The 19,108-nt window shown below is 49.1% G+C and overlaps 2 protein-coding genes across 2 annotated transcripts; both read left to right on the plus strand.

The window, feature by feature from the left end:
• Positions 1–5,434: 5,434 nt before the first annotated feature.
• Positions 5,435–7,745, plus strand: Apoa5 (apolipoprotein A5). The gene is given in 4 exon segments (XM_059269026.1): positions 5,435–5,474; positions 5,563–5,662; positions 6,143–6,545; positions 6,547–7,745. Coding segments are annotated over 4 exon segments (1,095 nt in total). The 3' UTR covers positions 7,099–7,745.
• Positions 7,746–9,242: 1,497 nt separating this feature from the next.
• Zpr1 (ZPR1 zinc finger) lies at positions 9,243–18,389 on the plus strand. Its single transcript, XM_059266888.1, has 14 exons — positions 9,243–9,435; positions 9,560–9,721; positions 10,149–10,239; positions 10,566–10,636; positions 12,044–12,130; positions 12,401–12,523; positions 12,861–12,908; positions 13,081–13,147; positions 13,491–13,561; positions 14,346–14,435; positions 15,011–15,121; positions 16,120–16,206; positions 16,368–16,433; positions 17,886–18,389. The coding sequence occupies exons 1-14, from the start codon at positions 9,265–9,267 to the stop codon at positions 18,018–18,020; spliced, it is 1,380 nt and encodes a 459-aa protein (XP_059122871.1). The 5' UTR covers positions 9,243–9,264; the 3' UTR covers positions 18,021–18,389.
• Positions 18,390–19,108: the final 719 nt, after the last annotated feature.

Below are 19,108 nucleotides of genomic sequence, written 5' to 3' on the forward strand. Positions count from 1 at the left end.
TCTCACATTGCCCGGGCCTCACACTGGTTTTGTAGCTGAGGATGACCTGAATTCTTGACCTTTCTGCCTCCGCCTCTCTAGTGCTGGGACTATGGTCGTGTGTCACCTCTCCAGGCACCGCCATACATGTTTTGGCAAAGCAAAAACAAAACCAACAACTAAAAGACACTTGTATGCAGTGTTTGTAGATACACAAAACCGAACTTTTCCTTCAGTGAGAAGTGTCAGACAATATAACAGTGCTTCATCCAACAATCCCACTTCTAGGCAACCACCCAAAATTAACATCTCCAAAAATGAATGAAACAATATACACAGAAAATCACTCATGGTGGCATTGCTTATTATGTCACTATAATGTAGGCATGAGTGCAATATGCCCCCAGAAGCCCATGTGTTGATAGCTTGGTCCTAGTTCATGCCACACTTCTCCCACTATGAACAAGTCTAGATTTTACCATGGGATAAGGCAATCATTATTAGATTTTTTGGTTGGAAAGATATTTTATTTCTTTTTATCTTTTAAAAAATGTTCAATTATAAGCCGGGTATGATGGCACATGCCTTTAATCCCAGTACTTGGAAGGCAGAGGCAGGCAGATCTCTATGAGTTCAAGGCCAGTCTTGAACTACATAGCTCCAGGACAGCCAGAGCTATGTAGAGAGACCTTGTCTCAACATCCTCCTCCTAAGTTAAAAAATTATTATTTTATTCTATACCTAGGGGTATTTTACTTGCATGTATATGCAGCAGATGTCCAGGGACTGGAGTTCCATATAGTTGTGAGCTGCAATGTGGGTGCTGGGAATTGAACCTGAGCCCCTCTGGAAGAGCAGACAGTGCTCTCAACCACTGAACCATCTCTCCGGTTCTACCTTTTGTCTTTAATAGGAGACAGAGTCACCATCCTTTAGTATTCCAGGATTCTTGGCAGCTGAGGAATTTGGGATATGGAAAGGTATTTGCAGGCTGACAAGGTGGCTCAGCAGGTCAAGGCATTTGCTGTCGAGCCCGAGGACCTGAGTTTGACCTCACATGATGGAAGGAGAGAACCAACTTCTGTAAGTTTTTTTTAACATGTGCACCATGGCATGCAAACTCACAAACTCTAACATATACACACTCCCTCTGTCTCCTTTCCCTATCAAAAATTTTTTTTTACAAAGGTGTTTGCACAGAAGTCTCTCTTGCATTTTCAATCCTTTCTGTTCCCCCCAGAAAGAGGCAAGAGGGAAGACTTACTATGATGTGGCTTCCAGTGTAGTGTGACGTGAAGTCCCCAAATCCCTCTCATAATATTCCTGTCTGAAACAGTTTAACTTGAAGCCTGAGACTAGAGGGCTGTGAGTTCCAGGCCAGTTAAGACTATATATAGAGACCTTGTCTCAAAAACAATCAGAGACAAGTAGAGAAAGGTTAGGACTGATGTTTGACCGTAGTAGAAAACTGGGAATTCTCTTACACGTGATAATGGTGTCATGGTTTCACAGAATGCTCCCTCCTTGGTTTTTAACAATCTGAGAACTGTAGCTATGGAGAGAATTAAATGCTATCTATAGCCAATGGCTAAGCATACATAGAAAATATTTAAATGGGGAGAGAAAGTAACCCCGACAATTAACCATCACCAAACCAAGGCTTTGTGCATATGAAGCATACACTCTACCAACTGAACCACATCCAGCCATATAACTTAAATAAAGTTTCCATTTGTGTGTAAGAACATGATCTTCTGTAGTAGCTTGTTTTCATCTTTTGTTTTTTGAGACAGAGTTTCTCTGTGTAGTCCTGGCTGTCCTGGAACTCACTCTGTAGACCAGGCTGGCCTCGAACTCACAGAGATCTGCCTGCCTCTGCCTCCGAGTGCTAGGATTAAAGGCGTGCACCACCACCATCCAACATACCTTGTATCTATAGGTGAGACATCCAGAAGACAGGCCACTAGTTTTCTGTTGCCCTGGTGGAGGGACCTTACCAAGCAGAGCCAAAGGTGACAGCTGTCTCTCCAACATGTTTTGAGCCAGTGGCTGCATTGTTAGTGCCATTATACTTCCAGAAGAATCTTTTCCTGCTGTCTCTAAACTTTGGGAGGAGTATGAGTAGGCAAACCCAGTACGTACTCGTGTTTCTGGATTGCTGCTTCAAAAGCCATCATTTCCGGTGTTCCCGGTGACTCCTGTTTGACTGCCTAGCAGTTTTACAGTTTCCAAAATGTTGTTGCTTTTGTCTCCTTTTCTATCCTCCTCATGGATTTATGCATTTTTAACAAGAGCACTTTATCGACATTTTATCGGGTTTTCAGGAAACAGCTGGAGGCGAGTGCGTGCGATCAATCCGTCGTCCTTTACTAGAGGTCAACATGATGCTCTTTAGTCTTTCCCCATCTACCAGTTTGAAAGTTATTCTTCCTTTCTACTCATTTAATGGATTCTCTTTAAAACTTTAATAATGTTGCCTGGCGTAAAAAGTGAGAGATGATCAATACCCCTGCCTTCTCCCTGGATAATGCAAGCCTGGAGAATACTCTAGCTTTGATCTGTCCTTTCCTGTTTTCTACATTACTTTGGTCTAATATTTTAGTTCCCTGTTGTCCAGAGCAGTCCCATCTTCAATATGTATATTTTTAGCAACCCTGCTTTTGGGATACGTTCTGGTCCTTGTACTAAGAACACTGTAGTGAATTAGACATACTGAATTGCATATGAATATACCTTGTTGTATAGTACCACATGAAATTGCCAATATTTGATCATTTTTAGTCATAAAAACTATTTTTATGTACACACATCATAAAACAAATACACACACACCCCCAACCATCCTAAACATGTCCATACTGAAGCCGTGAGCTTCTGGCAAATGACTATGCCTCACATTCACTCTTCCCGTTTGTCTAGGCTCAGACAGAAAAGCAGAAGCTACTCCATATGTTTCAAGCACAGAAGTCTTCAGTGCAGAGATGAAGGGCTGGAAAGACAGCTCAGCAGGTAAGAGCATTTGCTGCTCTTGCGGAGGACTTGGGTTTGGGTCTCAGCTCCTACACTGGGTAGCTCGTAACTGCCTGTAACTCCAGTTCCAGGGGTTCTGATGCCCTCTTCTGGTCTTCTGAACCATGCCCCCCCCAAAACACAGACGTATATAGATAGATACTTAAAAAAATACTCTTAAAAGGAAAAAATAAAATTTCAAGACTAGTTGATACAGTAAAGCAGAACTGGACCGGAAGTTTACTAAAAGACATTGTAATACAAGCTGAAGCATGACTGTTAGGAGAAAGAGAAGTGTTCGGAAGAAAATAAGACACGCTCAAGTGTGGATACGGGCTCCTCGAGGGAGCGGCCTGGCCCATTGTTTTTACAGGAGTCATATCTAGGACTTCGGTGAGATTCGAAGTTACTGGATGGCTCCTGAGGGGTACCTGATAGTATTACAATCGATAACTAAAAAATGTAGCCCATGGGAATACAGAAAGGTAGGATACCTTTACTGTAAATGGTGTTGTTTGAAGTTTTCAGGTAGTGTCTGGGGAAAGCAATGAGGCCCTGCTCAAGACTCTATCTACGTCTCTTTTAACATAAAGCACCCATATATGAATGGAACACTAGCTACATCAGCAGCCTTTGTAGCAAATGGTAATTGTGTATGTCTTCTTGCTTCTCAGCTAAGAGGCTTCACTCAGATTCTAGAATGAGTCCCGTTCCTCTCATGTCCCTTCAGTTTCTCTGTCTTAGGATGGCAGACACGTGCCACCATGCTGGAGAGCAATCTCTGGTCCTTGTTCATGCTGGGTAAGTACTCTATCAACGGACTTCCATCCCTTCTTCAAAGACTGAAGTGCTGGCACTGTGGCGGTTTCTGCAGATTCTTCTTCTTTTCTTGTCTTGGTTTTGGTTTTTGAGACCAGACCTTGCATTGCAGCCCAGGCTGGCCTCAAACTTGAAATCCCCCTGCCTCTGGCTCCCCAGTGCTGTGAATATAGGCATGCATCCCTATGCCTGGTACAGGGGCTGAGAAGTAAGGAGCTCAGGGAATGGCTAAGGTTTTGTGTGGAGAGAAGGGACATGGGCTGAACTGGGTCACAGTGGAGATGGATGCGAGAAGCCGAATTGCAGCTGCAGGAGGTTCTGAATGCAGTCAAGGGGAGACACAATTGGGCCTGTGACAGTGTGTGAGTGGAGTGTGTGTGTGGGGGACTAAGAATGTCTGGAGCATTGAAGGGTAAGGATGAAGCACTCAGGTGTGTCTGTGCAAGCATATGGAGGAAGCTCGTCATAAGAGACAAATCTGGGCTTCCAGGCTTCCCCTCCTCAGAAGCCCAGAGGGGTGGAGCCCAGCTTTCCCTGTGGGGGAGAATCCTTCCTCTGACTAACTCCTGAGGCCCAAAGTCTCACACCCAGATGCAGCTTACCCACCCACTTTCAACTGGACTTGGCACCTCCAGCTCAATCTTGGATTATTTCTTGAACGGAGAGACAGGAGGGTCTGTAGGCCTATAAATGCTGCCCTTCCCCAGGCTGCCAATCCTGGTTCTGGCCAGTCCTGGATACTGTTCCTCTGGCTGGCTGGCTAGGGCAGAGTGCCCTGGGAATTGAGTAAGAGCAGGGCCCTCAGTAGACAAACAAGTAGAGCCTCATAGTCAACAAGTAAGTAGGGAGGTTGGAGGTCACAGCATCTGGGGGGTGAGTTCTGCCCATTCTTAGTAAAGGCTCCGGGAAGCCACTTCCCTACTGGGGCAGCCTCCTGAGGCTAGGGTGCTTACTAACCCTCAGAGCACCAGAAGGGGAAAAGGTGAGTGCTAGGAGCCAGCTGGGTCATCCTTCTTTGAACCTCCACGTGGTATTTGCTTAGAGCAATTGCTGTCACAGTCCCAGACTCCTGGAGTATAAAGCAGGATGTCTGCCCTCTGTGCCCAGAACTGAGCAGGTGAGCCTGTATGGCAGAGGAATGGTGAGGGGCAGGTGCTGGGGGGGGGGGAGGGGAAGTGGTTGCCATTGTAGGAGAGCTGCTGGTATGGGCTAACCGAGTACCTGCCTCCTGCATGTTGGGTGTGCCAGTTTCTCAGCCACAAAACGGGGTTTGAGGCAGGAAGACAGGCAAAGAAGGGAGCTAGATCGCCCCAAGGTGGGTGGGTAATCTTTGTAGTGCAGCTTGAGTTCCAGGCTCCCAACTTTGGGACTGAGGTAAGGAGCAACCCACTCCTGTTGTCTGAGGAAGACATCTCTTCCCTCCCAGCCCCAACCCCATGCCCCAAGTACCTAGTTAGGTTCTCTGGAGCCTTCAACATGATGCTACCTACACATGACAGAAGGGGTATCGGGATTTGGGGCAGGTAGGCCCTAGAGCAGGGTTCCTAGATCCAGGCCCTTCTTTTGCCTCGCCTCCTGATCAAGCCTTCATCGACTTTTCTTCTCAGGGTGTGGTATCGTGGTAAGCATGGCTGCAGTCATCACTTGGGCCCTGGCCCTCCTCTCAGGTGGGTCTTTCATCTGACTTCAGTGTGGGGTTGGGATGGAGGTGGGACTGAGGGGCCCGGCCTTTAATCGTCTCATCCTTCTCTTCAGTGTTTGCAACCACTCAGGCACGGAAGGGTTTCTGGGACTACTTCAGCCAGAGCAGCGGCGACAAAGGCATGATGGGCCAGCCGCAGAAGCTGGCACGGGAGTGAGTGACCTGGGGTAGGGTGTGGTGAGGGTCCGAGACAGCCCCGTTGTGGGATGGTTCCTCAGCTCTGTGGTTCACACGGGAGGTGAGGGGGCCAACCACGCTTGCACTGCCAAGCACACTCCAGCCATCTTGGTCACCCTCTGCCCAAGTCTCTCCTACCCTGCTGCCCTCTTTTCCATTGAGGTGTGGCACTTGAGATTAGCGGGCCATAGAATGACAAGGTGGTGTGAATCTTGACATGTGTGTGACATCTTCTTGGATGGTGTCCTGGCGCTGAATTGAGTTGCCTACACAATGTCATGATTGTGCTCTGAATCTGAGGATGTAGTTGACTGGGATTAAGACTAAAGACTGGCTCTCCCGCCACTCTGCCTGTCCTGGTTTCTACAGAGTATTGCTGTCCCATGCTCTGGGGCAAGGGAAATGTTCAGGGCCAGCAGTCTAATGGCCTGGTCCTCTGTCTTTCTCCTTCTCCAGGAGCATGAAAAACAGCTTCGAGCAAGACCTCTACAATGTGAACAGTTTGCTAGAAAAGCTGAACCCCTCCAGCGGGCCCGGGAAGGAGCCTCCCCAGCTGGCACAGGATCCGGAAGGCATGAGGAAGCAGCTGCAGCAGGAGCTGGAGGAGGTGAGAGCTCGCCTGGAGCCCTACATGGCTGCAAAGCATGAGCTGGTAGGCTGGAACTTGGAGGGCTTAAGGCAGCAGCTAAAGCCCTACACCGTGGAGCTGATGGAGCAGGTGGGCCTGGGTGTGCAGGAGCTGCAAGAGCAGTTGCGTCTGATGGGAGAAGACACCAAGGCTCAGCTGCTGGGGGGCGTGGACGAGGCACTGAGCCTGTTGCAGGAAATGCAAAGTCGCGTGCGGCACCACACCGACCGGGGTCAAAGAACTCTTCCACCCTTATGCAGAGCGCTTGGTGACTGGCATTGGGCACCATGTGCAGGAGCTGCACCGCAGTGTCGCTCCTCACGCGGTTGCCAGCCCCGCGCGACTCAGTCGCTGTGTGCAGACCCTGTCCCACAAACTCACACTTAAGGCAAAGGACCTGCACACCAGCATCCAGCGCAACCTGGACCAGCTGCGCGAGGAGCTCAGTGCCTTCGTTGGCGCCAGCGCAGATGGGGCAGAGGATGGAGCTTCCCCGGACCCCCAGGCTCTCTCTGAGGAGGTCCGCCAGAGACTCCAGGCTTTTCGACATGACACCTTCCTACAGATCGCTGCATTCACTCGCGCCATTGACCAGGAGACAGAGGAAGTCCAGCAGCAGCTAGCACCACCCCCACCTAGTCACAGCGCCTTCGCTCCTGAGTTGGGACACTCAGACAGTAGCAACAAGGCCTTGAACAGACTGCAGAGCCGACTGGATGACCTGTGGGAAGATATTACCTATAGCCTTCACGACCAGGGTCATAGCCAGCTGAAAGAGCCCTGAGGGTCTGCTCGCTCAGGTTCACTCCCCAGCTCATTGTCTGGGGATGCCTAGATCCTGAGCCTCTAGCATGGCCTATTGGGCAGAGGGTGGAGGGTCCTGCACAGTATAGGTGATGCCACCAGATGTTGCTGCCTCAACCTATTCAGCCTCCTCAACTCCCCCACCCAGGTGCATTACATTCACCAGGTTTTGCAAATCCAGCTTCTGGTGCTCATTTGGGAATCCTCACAAGTTGCAACATTCGGGGTGAAGGGTGTGGGGAGACTATGTGTGGGGGAGACTGTCTGCAAGCCGGTACATGACAGTGCTGGAAGCCTGTGCCACTACAGCCTGGAGTTTGACTCCTGTTACTTCTGGCTGCCTGACGGTCACTGTTACAGCTGGTCCACAGAGAGGAGCTCTTGTCTCCCCAGGGCTGCCCTGAGAGCTTTTGTTGGAAGAGAGCAGGAGAAGAATATGATGGAGGAAGCGTATTGTGGTGTGTGTAGATCCCCACCAGCGCTACTGCTGGTGGGTCAGTGACACAATGGGGCGGAGCCCCTATTTCCTTAGATAACTCTGCACCCATACAAGGAACCGAGCCCTCCACACTGTGAAGACTTCCAAAACCCTGTAGGGAGCATCCTGTGTGCCCTCCCCATCTTCAGTCCCCACATCCTGACTCTCAGGGTGAAACTGACTTTTGGTTGAAATGAAATAGAGACTCATGTTGGAAGAAGTTTGTTGGCCTGGTGTGACTCTCATTGGACCATGTCTGAGAGCAATTGCCTTCCCACCATCCCTAGGACACATCCATCTTCCACTCTTACCCCTTGCTTGCTCTTTTTTATGGTCCCCTTTCCATTCCTGGTCTGTCAGAGGGGTCCACCCTGGGTGAGTTCTGCCACGGGACTCCTGGCTAGACAACAGCTCTCACACTCGGGGGTGGAAGAGGCTGGCTTACAGACTCTCCCTCTGTACCAGTCTTGTTCCTCAGTATACTCGTCACGGGACAGTGTGCATGGACCGCAGCCTGACAATGGACAAGCATGCCCTGGTTACCTGGAACCCCTGAGAGGTCCTCTCACCCTTGCTCCTGGTGTTCCAGATTCCTCGTGGCTTCTTGACCCTCTTCTTAGGACCCATGAACTAATTCTCCCCCATTTCTCTCTCTCTCTTTCTGACACAAGATCTCACCATGTAGTCTTTGCTGGCCTGGAACTCACTATCAGGTTAGCCTCAAATTCATAGACATCTGCCTGCCCCTGTCTCCTAAGTGCTGTATTAACAGTATGTGCCACCATGTGTGGAGACCCCAAAACTCATATCTCTCTTCCTTCGTGTACACACTCACTCAGATAGCAAAGATCACCTGGGACCAGTGAAACTGGATGAGGTGGGGAAAGAGGAAAGCATAAAAGTTTCTTTCTGTGCTTCTCGGCCCTGCCCAGCACCCTTTCCTCCCCGCTCAGCCTACCTCAGCCCCCACCACAGACCCTGTGTGGAGCTGGACCTCCACGGATCACACACTTGTCATCCCTGATATTATAGATGTAGCCACTTTCAGCCATGGAACTGGGTTGTGGTCCAAGTGGGTTGTGGGAGGAAGTGCTAGGAAGAAAACTTGAAAGAAAGAACCCACTAAAGCAGGGTGTTTTGTTAGGAAATGGGGAGAGAGAAACCGGGGGATGCAGTAGTAAAAATAAGGTCTGCGTAGTCAAGGTTAGAATGAGGGGCGATGCTTATGAGTACAGAAACAGGGAGCTGGGGGACCAGAGAAGGAAAGGGGGAGAAGCTGAGCATCCTGGACAGGGTACCCAAAGCAAGGTCTGGCTCATCACGAAGCAAGCCGAGTTTGGAGGGCACAGCCTAGGGGATTCCAAGGCCTGCAGGTACCCTTGTCCTCGGGCATTTTTACATAGACTTAGGGACCAATGGTTAGGCTCCCTATGTGGTGGAGCCACAACCAGGAAGCCAAACATGGACTTCGCTGCGAGTTGCAATACTCCCGTTCGGCTACGGAAGTGCAGTCCGCATGATCCAGGAACCGGAAGTCTCTGTCAGACGTGACCTAGCAGGCAAAGGGTCTGTGGCCTCTTTAAGAAGGGGCGGGAACAGCAGCTAGAGGAAGTGATGCCACGGGAGCTGCGGAAGCCGGAAGCTGCTGCCTGAGCAGCGCGCGGGGTGATGTCTGCCAGCGGGGCTGTGCAGCCCGGGCCCCCGGGGGCTGCTGTTGGGCCTTCGCCCTCCGCGGCTGGATCGCCAGCCCCGGGGCCCTTGTTCCGGCCCCTCAGCGCCGAGGATGAGGAGCAGCAGCCCACGGAGATCGAGTCGCTGTGCATGAACTGTTACCGGAACGTGAGTCGGGGGTGCGGAGTCTGGGGCCGGGGGACCACCCAGCCGGGCACCCAGAGGCAGCCCTGGCGTACGGAGGGCAAATGAGTTTCATTCATTCTAACCCTCGCTGCTTCTGCTTCCTTAGGGCACGACGCGCCTTCTGCTCACCAAGATCCCCTTCTTTAGAGAAATAATCGTGAGCTCCTTTTTCTGCGAGCACTGTGGCTGGAACAACACGGAGATCCAGTCAGCAGGCAGGATCCAGGACCAGGGAGTGCGCTACACGCTGACCGTCAGGGGCCAAGAGGTGAGTGTAGCCCAAAAGAGGCACGACCCCACGGTTTCAGGGAGAGCACTGGAGGCCAGAGTCAACAGCTGTGGTCCGGGGCCATCGGACCTCCAGTAAATCCCTGTGGCCAAGCCTTTAGTGCCCTCCTTTGGCAGTAGCATTGGTAGTGCTGCCCCCTGCTCGGCTGTTCTGTGGTTAAAGTACTTTGAATTTTGTGAGAGGCATGGAATGAATGAGTAGGACCTTATGGGCAATGTTCTCGGCTTCTGGGCATTCTGGCTCACACCGTATGCACTGTTCTGAGGTAGTTTGAACTCTTCAGTGGAAGGAGAGGAAGAAGAAAACAGCCTGGCTGGCGTCTGATGGAGAAGACGGGCTGGTTATTTCCCAAAGAGAAGCCGTATTGCTGACCTCTTTCGCTAGAACGTTTTTCCTTTCTGTCCAGGACATGAACAGAGAAGTGGTGAAGACCGACTCTGCCACCACAAGGATCCCGGAGCTGGATTTTGAAATTCCAGCTTTCAGCCAGAAGGGAGGTGAGTCTTAAGATCAGGTATGTGAGCTGTGCACACATTGCCGAAATGTTACCTATCTTCTGGAAAAGCCCGGTGCCAGGTCAGGCCTAGCGGCTTATGTTTGGCTGTGTAATCATAGTGGATTTTCATGCTTTAACGTGCGTAGAAAGTTATGGCAGAATTGCTTGAGAGTAAGAGTGTCGAGAGTCGCAGTCAGACAGACTCTGAAGTTTTAGAACTTCAGAGATGAGGAAAGCGAGGCCTGCAGAGTTCCGGTAAAGTGCTGAGGGTCATGCAGACGTGTGATAGCAAGCTAACACTCACTCGTCTTGTGTTTCACTCACAAGCTCTGACCACCGTTGAAGGATTGATCAGCCGGGCAATCTCTGGCCTAGAACAGGACCAGCCCACACGACGGGTGAGCAGGGATTTTCTCAAATTGCAGCAACAAGGATTTATTGTAGAATATTATTTTAGGATGTGTTACATTTGTTTGTGCTGTGGAACATTTGTTTAATGATGCAAAGATGAGTTGCATTCTGTGTGTGTGTGTGTGTGTGTGTGTGTGTGTTTCAAGACAGGATTTCTCTGTGTAGCTTTGGAGCCTGTCCTGGACTAGCTCTGTAGACCAGGCTGGCCTCGAACTCACAGAGATCCGCCTGCCTCTGCCTCCCGAGTGCTGGGATTAAAGGCGTGCGCCACCACCGCCCGGCGAGTTGCATTCTTTTATGTTGCATTTGTTTAACTCTGTGAAGCCGTGTTACTGTACCTGTCTAAAACACCTGATGGTCTAATAAAGAGCTGAACGGCCAATAGCTAGGCGGGAGAGAAGATAGGCGGGGCTGGCAGGCAGAGAGAGTAAATAGAAGGAGAAATCTGGGAGGAGAAAAGAAAGAGCAAGAGAACAAGGAGAGGAGAATGCCAGGGGCCAACCACACAGCCAGCCGTGAAGTAAGAGTGAAAATAAGATATACAAAAGTAAGAAAAGGTAAAAGCCCAGAGGTAAAAGTTAGATGGAATAATTTAAGTTAAGAAAAGCTGGCTAGCAACAAGCTGAACTAAGGCCAGTCATTTATAAGTAAAAATAAGACTCTGTGTGTGTGTGTGTGTGTGTGTGTGTGTGTGTGTGTGTGTGATTTATTTGGGAGCTGGGTGATGGGCCCCCCAAAGAATAAAAAGAGCAAAAGCAACCAACTACAAATTATTGTTTGTGTTAAAATAGTCAGCCTTCCAATTAGCTGAACTGTGTCTGACCAAATGTTGGGGAACTTTTGAACAAAGCAATAAAGGTGCTATTTCTCTATGTCCGTCCCCCAGTGTACACTCAGGCTTCGCCTTAGACATTGTTACATTACCTTGGAGAAGCCTTTCGGTTATCTCCAGCTTCCTGGGTATTCTTTTATATCTATATTTCTTATTACAGAAATAATGTAATTGCACCCATAGTCATCTGTCTCCCTAACTGACTGGAGAGGCATAACAAGATTTTGAATTTTTAGAGGAAATGTATTTTTAATTACTTGTTATGTGCCTGTGCATGGGTATGTATATGTGACGGCACATGCCTTTGTAGGCCAGAAGCAACAGATCCCGGTGGAGCTGGAGTTCCAGCTAAATGGTAGAATAAGTGAGAAAATAAGCCCTCCCTCCTACCCTAGCACCATTTATAAACTTCAGATTTGTGGTTGTATCTCACTGAAGTTTGGGTCCCTCTGTTCTCACTCCAAGGTTGATGTCAGTGTGCTCATCGAGGTGATAGATGTGGGAGAGGGTTGGGGCATGAGGTGTACTTCCAGGTCAGGTGTTTTCATTCTGTTCGTGGTAGGCAATGGAACATGCCGTAGCTGAGAGGATTGATGTGTTCATTGGCAAACTGAAGGACCTAAAGCAAGTGGCTTCCCCGTTCACTCTGGTAAGTACTGAGTGACTGTGGTTGTTTTCAGTGTAAGGAGGGAGGGGAGACCATTGAGACTGATTCCTGCAACCCCAGGACTTGAGAAGTAGAGGCAAGAGTTCAGGGTCCTCCTTGACGACATAGCAAGTTCTAGGCCAGGCTGGGCTACACCAAAGCCCAGCCTCAAAATACAAAGCAACAAAAAACTGACTCGGATTTGTCTCCTGTGGTCTAGCGATGACTGGAGGTTATATACGGTTTGTTTCACTCTCTCCTCACTTATATTAGATCATTGACGATCCCTCGGGAAACAGCTTTGTAGAAAACCCACATGCTCCCCAGAAAGATGATGCCTTGGTGATCACACACTACAACCGGACGCCCCAGCAGGCTGAGATGCTGGGTCTCCAAGTAAGTGGGCTGAAGGCGTCAGAGGAATGCTCTGGAGTTGGCCTGCGTTCTGGGTTGCTTGAAGTCACTAAAGATTTACTTTGCTGTTGTCCCCGCCACCACCTGGTGCACCCTGTCTGAGCTTATTTGTGGTGACCTTCACGAGGCAGGTAGCAGTCACGGGGATCCATCTGGAGTTCTGTCTTTCCCTTGATGGAGGGATTTACTTTGGCTTCTCTGTCCTATGAGTTGGCGCCTTCTAGGGACCAAAGGCAATCTCTCCCTCTCCGAGCAGGGCAAGGTGTTGGGGAGGCTGAGGTCTACCTGCCAACTGTGGTTTGTGCTTCTGTTCTTTTAGGCAGAAGCACCAGAAGAGAAGTCGGAAGAGGAAGACCTCAGAAATGAAGTGAGTTGTGTTGGCTCCCTTGGAAGACATAGCAGATATGTGGGTCAAGTCTCATGGTTTCCAGCGTCTCTCGTTGTCACAACTAACATGAGTGACCACTAGCCTTCCGGCTGAGTGTCTTTAGCTTGCGTGGGTGGGAGTGCTCAGTCTGTACCGCCATACTGTGTTCCAGGTGCTCCAGTTCAACACCAACTGCCCAGAGTGCAACGCCCCAGCTCAGACCAACATGAAGCTAGTCCGTATCTTTCAAGCAGTTGGGTTGCTCGTCAGCTGACTCAGGCACGGACATTCTATTAAAGATGGGAACCTTCCCTTCAGGGAAAGCTAGTGCTTTATCCTCAGTGATGAGGAGGGATCTTTGAAGAAACTACATACCTTGGCTTCTGTGTGTGTGGCCTAAGCCAGGTCTTTAAATGTTTGTGAACACAGGACCTGCAGTTAGGTTGTCTCGTGATGTATTTACTGCTGTCTTGGGTCCAGCATCTGTTTGTGTGGGATTTGGCTTTTCATTTCTTGGGGATTGGTCTGGAGGTCGTCTTGCTCTCCAGGAAGCAGATAGACTTCTTTAACTCCATCTTCCAGAAATCCCCCACTTTAAAGAGGTTATCATCATGGCCACCAACTGTGAGAACTGTGGGCATCGGACTAATGAGGTAGGTGGGCTCCATTATTGGGGAAGAAGATTGGCATAAGGGCAATGCCTTTGTAGATGTTCTTCAGGATGAGCGTGGGTGTAGCTGGGCTCTTTGAGGCTTACTGAGGGGGAGGAGCCCTTGAAGGAGCTGTGAATCAGCCTAGAGAGGAGAAGTTGTAATTACCATAGATTGCAGGATAGATGAAAAGGTGACCTTGCGGAAGAAGCTGGACTACTCAGAGGGCTGGAAATTAGGCAGATTGTAGCTCTTAGTGAAGAACTCGAGAGAGCTGTCTGGAATTGATTGATAGCTGTTGTGGAGGATTAAAGCCCTCCTTCCCCAAGTATATGGAGCATAAGCTGACTAAACTTACTGGGGGTCGGGGGGGGGGGGGGAACGACGGGGGCAGTGGACAGCAAACCTGGGGCCTTGTGCATACTAGGCAAGTGCACTGTTACTGAGCTCCATCCCAGCCCCGATTAAGTTCTTGACTATTACATTGACTGCAGTAGACGGGGACTGAAATGCTCAGAAGGCTCTTTCAACTCCTAACAGTCAGGGTTTTATTTTTAAAGGTACATTCACAGCTCTTGGCAATTTGGGCTAAATGTGGCATGCTACCGGGGCTAGGCACAGTGTTCCTGCCGACTCTTGGTGTTTTTGGTTTCGGTCACTGCTGCCCTTACTAGATTGGAAGGCTGTCATTGGAAGCTGTTGGTCTGAGCCTACGTAGAGCTGAAGTCTTTCTGGCACCAGGTGAAGGGGTCTTCTCTGGTGCTGTTCCTCACTATCCTTTCTACAGGTGAAGTCTGGAGGAGCAGTAGAGCCTTTGGGTACCAAGATCACCCTCCACATCACAGATCCCTCAGACATGACCAGAGACCTCCTCAAGGTAACAGCCTGCTTGGAAAATAGCTGTCGTATAGCTGCTTCTGTCTAAAGGACATTATCGTTTAGTGTTCACGAACACAGCCCCAGAAATCCCCTGGGCTTGAGTGGCCCTGAGTAGGGGGTCTCCGTGATTGACACTACAGGCTCAGAAGGTGGCCCATAATCTTTCTGAGCAGTGACTTGGCTGCTTTTTAGTTTCCATCGACTATGTGGGCTCTTCTCTGCCCCTAATGAGAAGGTACCTGTAGCTTGTAGCTGTGACTCAGAGTTTCAGTTTATTATGCTAGTTTCATGTTGGTTCAGATGGGGGAGTGAGTCCCTGGCTTTTAGCTAGGTAGTCAGAGAAAACTAACATACTAACTTTGTCCTCAACCTTCACTGCTTTATTAATTTGCCAGAGGCTTCTGGTTGGCTTTCTTTGTTCTGGTTTAAATTAGTTTGTCTCTCTGAATATCTGTCCATCTGTCTGGTGCTATGGATTGAACCTGGGGCCTTTGGACGACTAGACAAGGGCTCCTGTGTGAAGCTCTGCTGCCATCCTCTGATTTAAACCTTAATTGGACTATTGTCTTACAGTCTGAGACGTGTAGTGTGGAAATCCCGGAGCTGGAGTTTGAACTGGGAATGGCTGTCCTTGGGGGCAAGTTCACCACTCTCGAGGGGCTTCTGAAAGACATCCGAGAATTGGTGAGTCCGGAGTGTGGGGTACAGCTGGGGAAAGGGCTAGCCTGGTGCCATCAGGTACGGTGGCATGTGCCTGTAGTTCCAGCACTTGAGAAGCTGGGGCAGAAAGACAGGATTGGAGGCCAATCTGGAGCCCATCTCAAATGCCCCTTACCAAAAAAAATCTTACTTTGTTGCTTATAACTGAAGGTTTCTTTGCCTTAAAGCTGGTTCAAGAGATTTAAGCATTGATTATGAAGAGAAGTTAGTTATAGGAAATTTTGAATGGAAATTCTCAAAGCTAACTGTGGATAGTATAGTTATTTTGATCTTAAGTCATTTGTCTCATTGCAGACTGGGATAGTGTCGTTATTTTGATCTTAAGTCATTTGTCTCATTGCAGACTAGGAGAAAGAGTCTTTTTGGCATCTAGACTCCACAACATATGTGTGTGTGGTGGCTTAGCCTGTGTAGTGGATCCACTGCTTTCAACCACAGATAGAACAATTCAGGAAACAACTATATGTGTAGTTGCAGACTTTTCTTGTTGGCACTTCCTAAGTAGTAGTGCATAATTATAGTAGATCTTACATGTTTGCTCACTTTATTTACGTATTTGAGAGATGGTTTTGCCATGTAGTTGAGGCTAGCCTTGAGTTCACTGTCCTCCTGCCTCAGCCTCCCATGTCCTGGGGTCGCAAGCTCATGTGTAACCATGCCTGGCTTCTCTTTGTACACTGTACTTCGCATTTCTTTTCCAGAGTGAGGTTAGATACTGTAAGGACTCTTGTAGATTACATTTCAGATTGCCAGTTACTTTCTTGGCAAAGCAATCTCATTGACATCCTTCCATATCCTGTTCTCTGCCACCCACCGCCCCTCACCTAAGTCAGCAGGCAGTGTGGGAAGCGGAGACCAGCCTTCTCTGCCTGGGCACCCACTGCTTTCCCCACCTGCTTTGTGCTTGAGCTTAGTAACCCCCACAGTCCGTGGTGTAGTGATTCAGCTGTCACGTGCTACAGGTAACCAAGAACCCGTTCACACTGGGTGACAGCTCCAACCCTAACCAGTCGGAGAAACTGCAGGAGTTTAGCCAGAAGTTGGAGCAGGTAAGAGGACGTGGGCCGTTTTCAAAGATCCTAATTTCCCTGCTCTTTAAACTTTTGGGACCCGCACCTTGTAAACTGCGTTGGCTCTGTCCGGCAGTCATAGCCTCTTCCTTCCGGGATCAGAGTAAGAGTTACCTGCTGTGTCCTCCTCTCCTCTGTAGATCATCGAGGGCAAGATGAAGGCCCACTTTATAATGAACGATCCAGCAGGAAACAGCTACCTTCAGGTACAGTAGGCCTTCCGGGTGTTCTGATCTTCGTAGAATATGCATGGTAGCCCTTGACAAGGAAAGACTGGCTTCTACGTGACTGCTTCTGCTGGGACTTTGGGCAGGACACGGATGACAGGAAGAGTGGGAAAGGCGGGAGGAATTTCAAGTGTGTGTAATGAAAGGTAAATAGGCCAGAATTAGTGCAAGTCTGTGATCTGAGCTGCTCAGGAGGCCATGAAGATTGCAAGTTCAAGACCAGCCTGTGCAGTTTAGTGAGAGTGCCTTTTTTTTTTTTTTTTTTTTTCCCTCCTCGAGACAGGGTTTCTCTGTGTAGCTTTGCGCCTTTCCTGGAACTCACTTGGTAGCCCAGGCTGGCCTCGAACTCACAGAGATCCGCCTGGCTCTGCCTCCCGAGTGCTGGGATTAAAGGCGTGCGCCACCACCGCCCGGCTAATGAGAGTGTCTTAAGATAAAAAAACAACAACCTAGGACTGGAGAGATGGTTCAGCAGTTAAGAGCACTGGCTGCTCTCCCAGAGGACCTGAGTTCAATTTCCAGTACCCACATGGCAACTCACAACTGTATAACTCCAGTTCCAGGGGATCTGACACCCTCACACAGACATAACAAGAATCCACAGAAAAAAAATAAAAGTAAATAAATCATAAAAAAAAAAAGTGCCTATCCAGCTAGAGTGTTCAAACCCTAGGTTTAAAAGTGAGTAAGAAAGTAAGATCTCTTCTTCCTGTGTCTGGTCGTCTTGTTTTTTCCTCTTATCCTCAACTTTGAGGTTTCCATTCTGCATCTCTGAAGTAAGGAGCGTTAGAGTCCTGTCTAGCAGTCAGGACAGAACTGCTGAGAGATGTTAAGCTGACTGGGCAAGCGTCTGTTAACTAATATAACTATAGCAATGTTTTGTTGTTGTTTGTGGTGTTTGTACCCAGGGCCTTATCCTTACTTTAATATTAATGAGTACTGATGGGGCTGGCAAAACTGGCCTAAGTTATTTATATATCAAGACCATTGCTGTAATCTCTCTGTCCCCTCCCTCTTTCCCTCCCTCCCTTCCTCCCTCTCTTTCTTCTCCCCTACCTTTTTTTTTTGAAATAAGACCTTGTTATGTAACCTGGCTGGCTTTGAACTTGTAATCGTTCTGCCTCGGTCTCCAGAATGCTGGCATTACAAGCAATCGCCAGCTTTGGCTACATTTTTTACAAGAAGGCCCATATATAAAAATGCTTGGAACTGGGGGTGTAGGTCATCGATTGAACACTTGTATGCCATGTATAGATTCTTGGGTTTGATACTAGCACCCCCTGCATATATATATATATATGCAGACTGTGTGGCCATGGGTGCTAGAGGCCCTACAAATCCCATGGAGTTCTTAGAAAAGTGAGAGTCAGTTGCAGCTGTGGGAGGGGATGGTGGGGTGCAGGCACTGATTGTCTGCCCTTGGCCTTGCAGAATGTGTACGCCCCTGAAGATGATCCAGAGATGAAGGTAGAGCGGTATAAGCGTACCTTTGACCAAAATGAGGAGCTCGGGCTCAATGACATGAAGACAGAGGGCTATGAGGAAGGCCTGGCCCCACAGCGGTAGCAGTGCACAGCTCCCAGGCCAGCCTCAGTGCCACCAGCACCACAGGCTGATTTATGACTGTTGGCAAACAGAGAGCGTCCAAGCCCTTGCCCATGGTGAGGAGGATATCGCTTGAGCCAGAGATCTAAGCACACGGGGTGAGCGGCTGGCAGTGCAGCTGCAAGCCTGCCGTGCCGTGCTCCTTGACCTTCCTTTGGAGGTTTGAAGTCGGTCTGAGAAGAACCCCAGAAACACCTTACGGTCCGCCTTCACCTTTTGTCCATCAGCTCTCTGCCCTTTGGTGCTGCGCCTCTGAAGTTCGGTGCAGTGAAGTACACATTACAGCTGGCTTCCAGCTTTCCTGACTTTGAGCAGGAAAGCACTTGGGGTTGGGGCGGCTATATGGAGCACAGGTGAAGATGCTTGCATTAAAGTGATGCTTGTAAACATCATCCGCCTCTGCGTTCACTGTGTCCCTGCTGAGTACCATGCTGTTAGAATCCAGCTGCCTAAGCTGGCCATGGAGGGTCATACCCATAATCCCAGCACTCAGGAGACTGAGACCACTTTGGGCCATGTAGTGAGATTCTGTCTTCAAAAAAAGAAGAGGAAGAAAAAGAGTTTCCCAAACAAATCTTTCTTCATGTGGCTGCTGTCGCTAGGCAGTCCGAGGCAGCATTTTATTCATTTCAACAGACCATGCTTGTCTACTCTGAGCCAGGGATGCCTGCGTGGATCCATCCATTCAGCCAGGGAAGCCAGGTGTGGTGGTGTACACCTTTAATCCCAGCAGATGAAAGCAGGTGAGTTCGAGGCCAGCCTCGTCTACACATCAAGTTCCAGGACAGCCAGGGCTACACAGAGACACCCTGTCTTGAAAAACAAACAACAAAGTCTAGTGGTAGAACTAGTCTAGAACCGACAGTAACAGACAGGGAAAGAGAACATCAGAGTGAAGTGAGAAGGGAAGGTCATAGTTTATATGAGTGAGACTAAGTGAAGTTTTTTATGAAGAGTCTGAAGCCCAAGTTAGCAAATGACTCCTAAACTTCAAAGCTTTCTTGTGTGTGTGCATGTATGTAATGATGTGTGTGCATATGAAGGGCAGA

This window comes from Peromyscus eremicus, chromosome 7 (assembly GCF_949786415.1).
Source record: "Peromyscus eremicus chromosome 7, PerEre_H2_v1, whole genome shotgun sequence".
Taxonomy (NCBI): Eukaryota; Metazoa; Chordata; class Mammalia; order Rodentia; family Cricetidae; genus Peromyscus; species Peromyscus eremicus.

Excerpts from the sequence above, each read along its gene's own strand:
- Zpr1 (XM_059266888.1), top strand. The coding sequence starts at position 9,265 with ATGTCTGCCAGCGGGGCTGTGCAGCCCGGGCCCCCGGGGGCTGCTGTT. Across the intron at positions 12,909-13,080 it reads AGGAAGACCTCAGAAATGAA|GTGCTCCAGTTCAACACCAA; the intron begins GTGAGTTGTGTT and ends ACTGTGTTCCAG. Across the intron at positions 16,434-17,885 it reads CAGGAAACAGCTACCTTCAG|AATGTGTACGCCCCTGAAGA; the intron begins GTACAGTAGGCC and ends TTGGCCTTGCAG.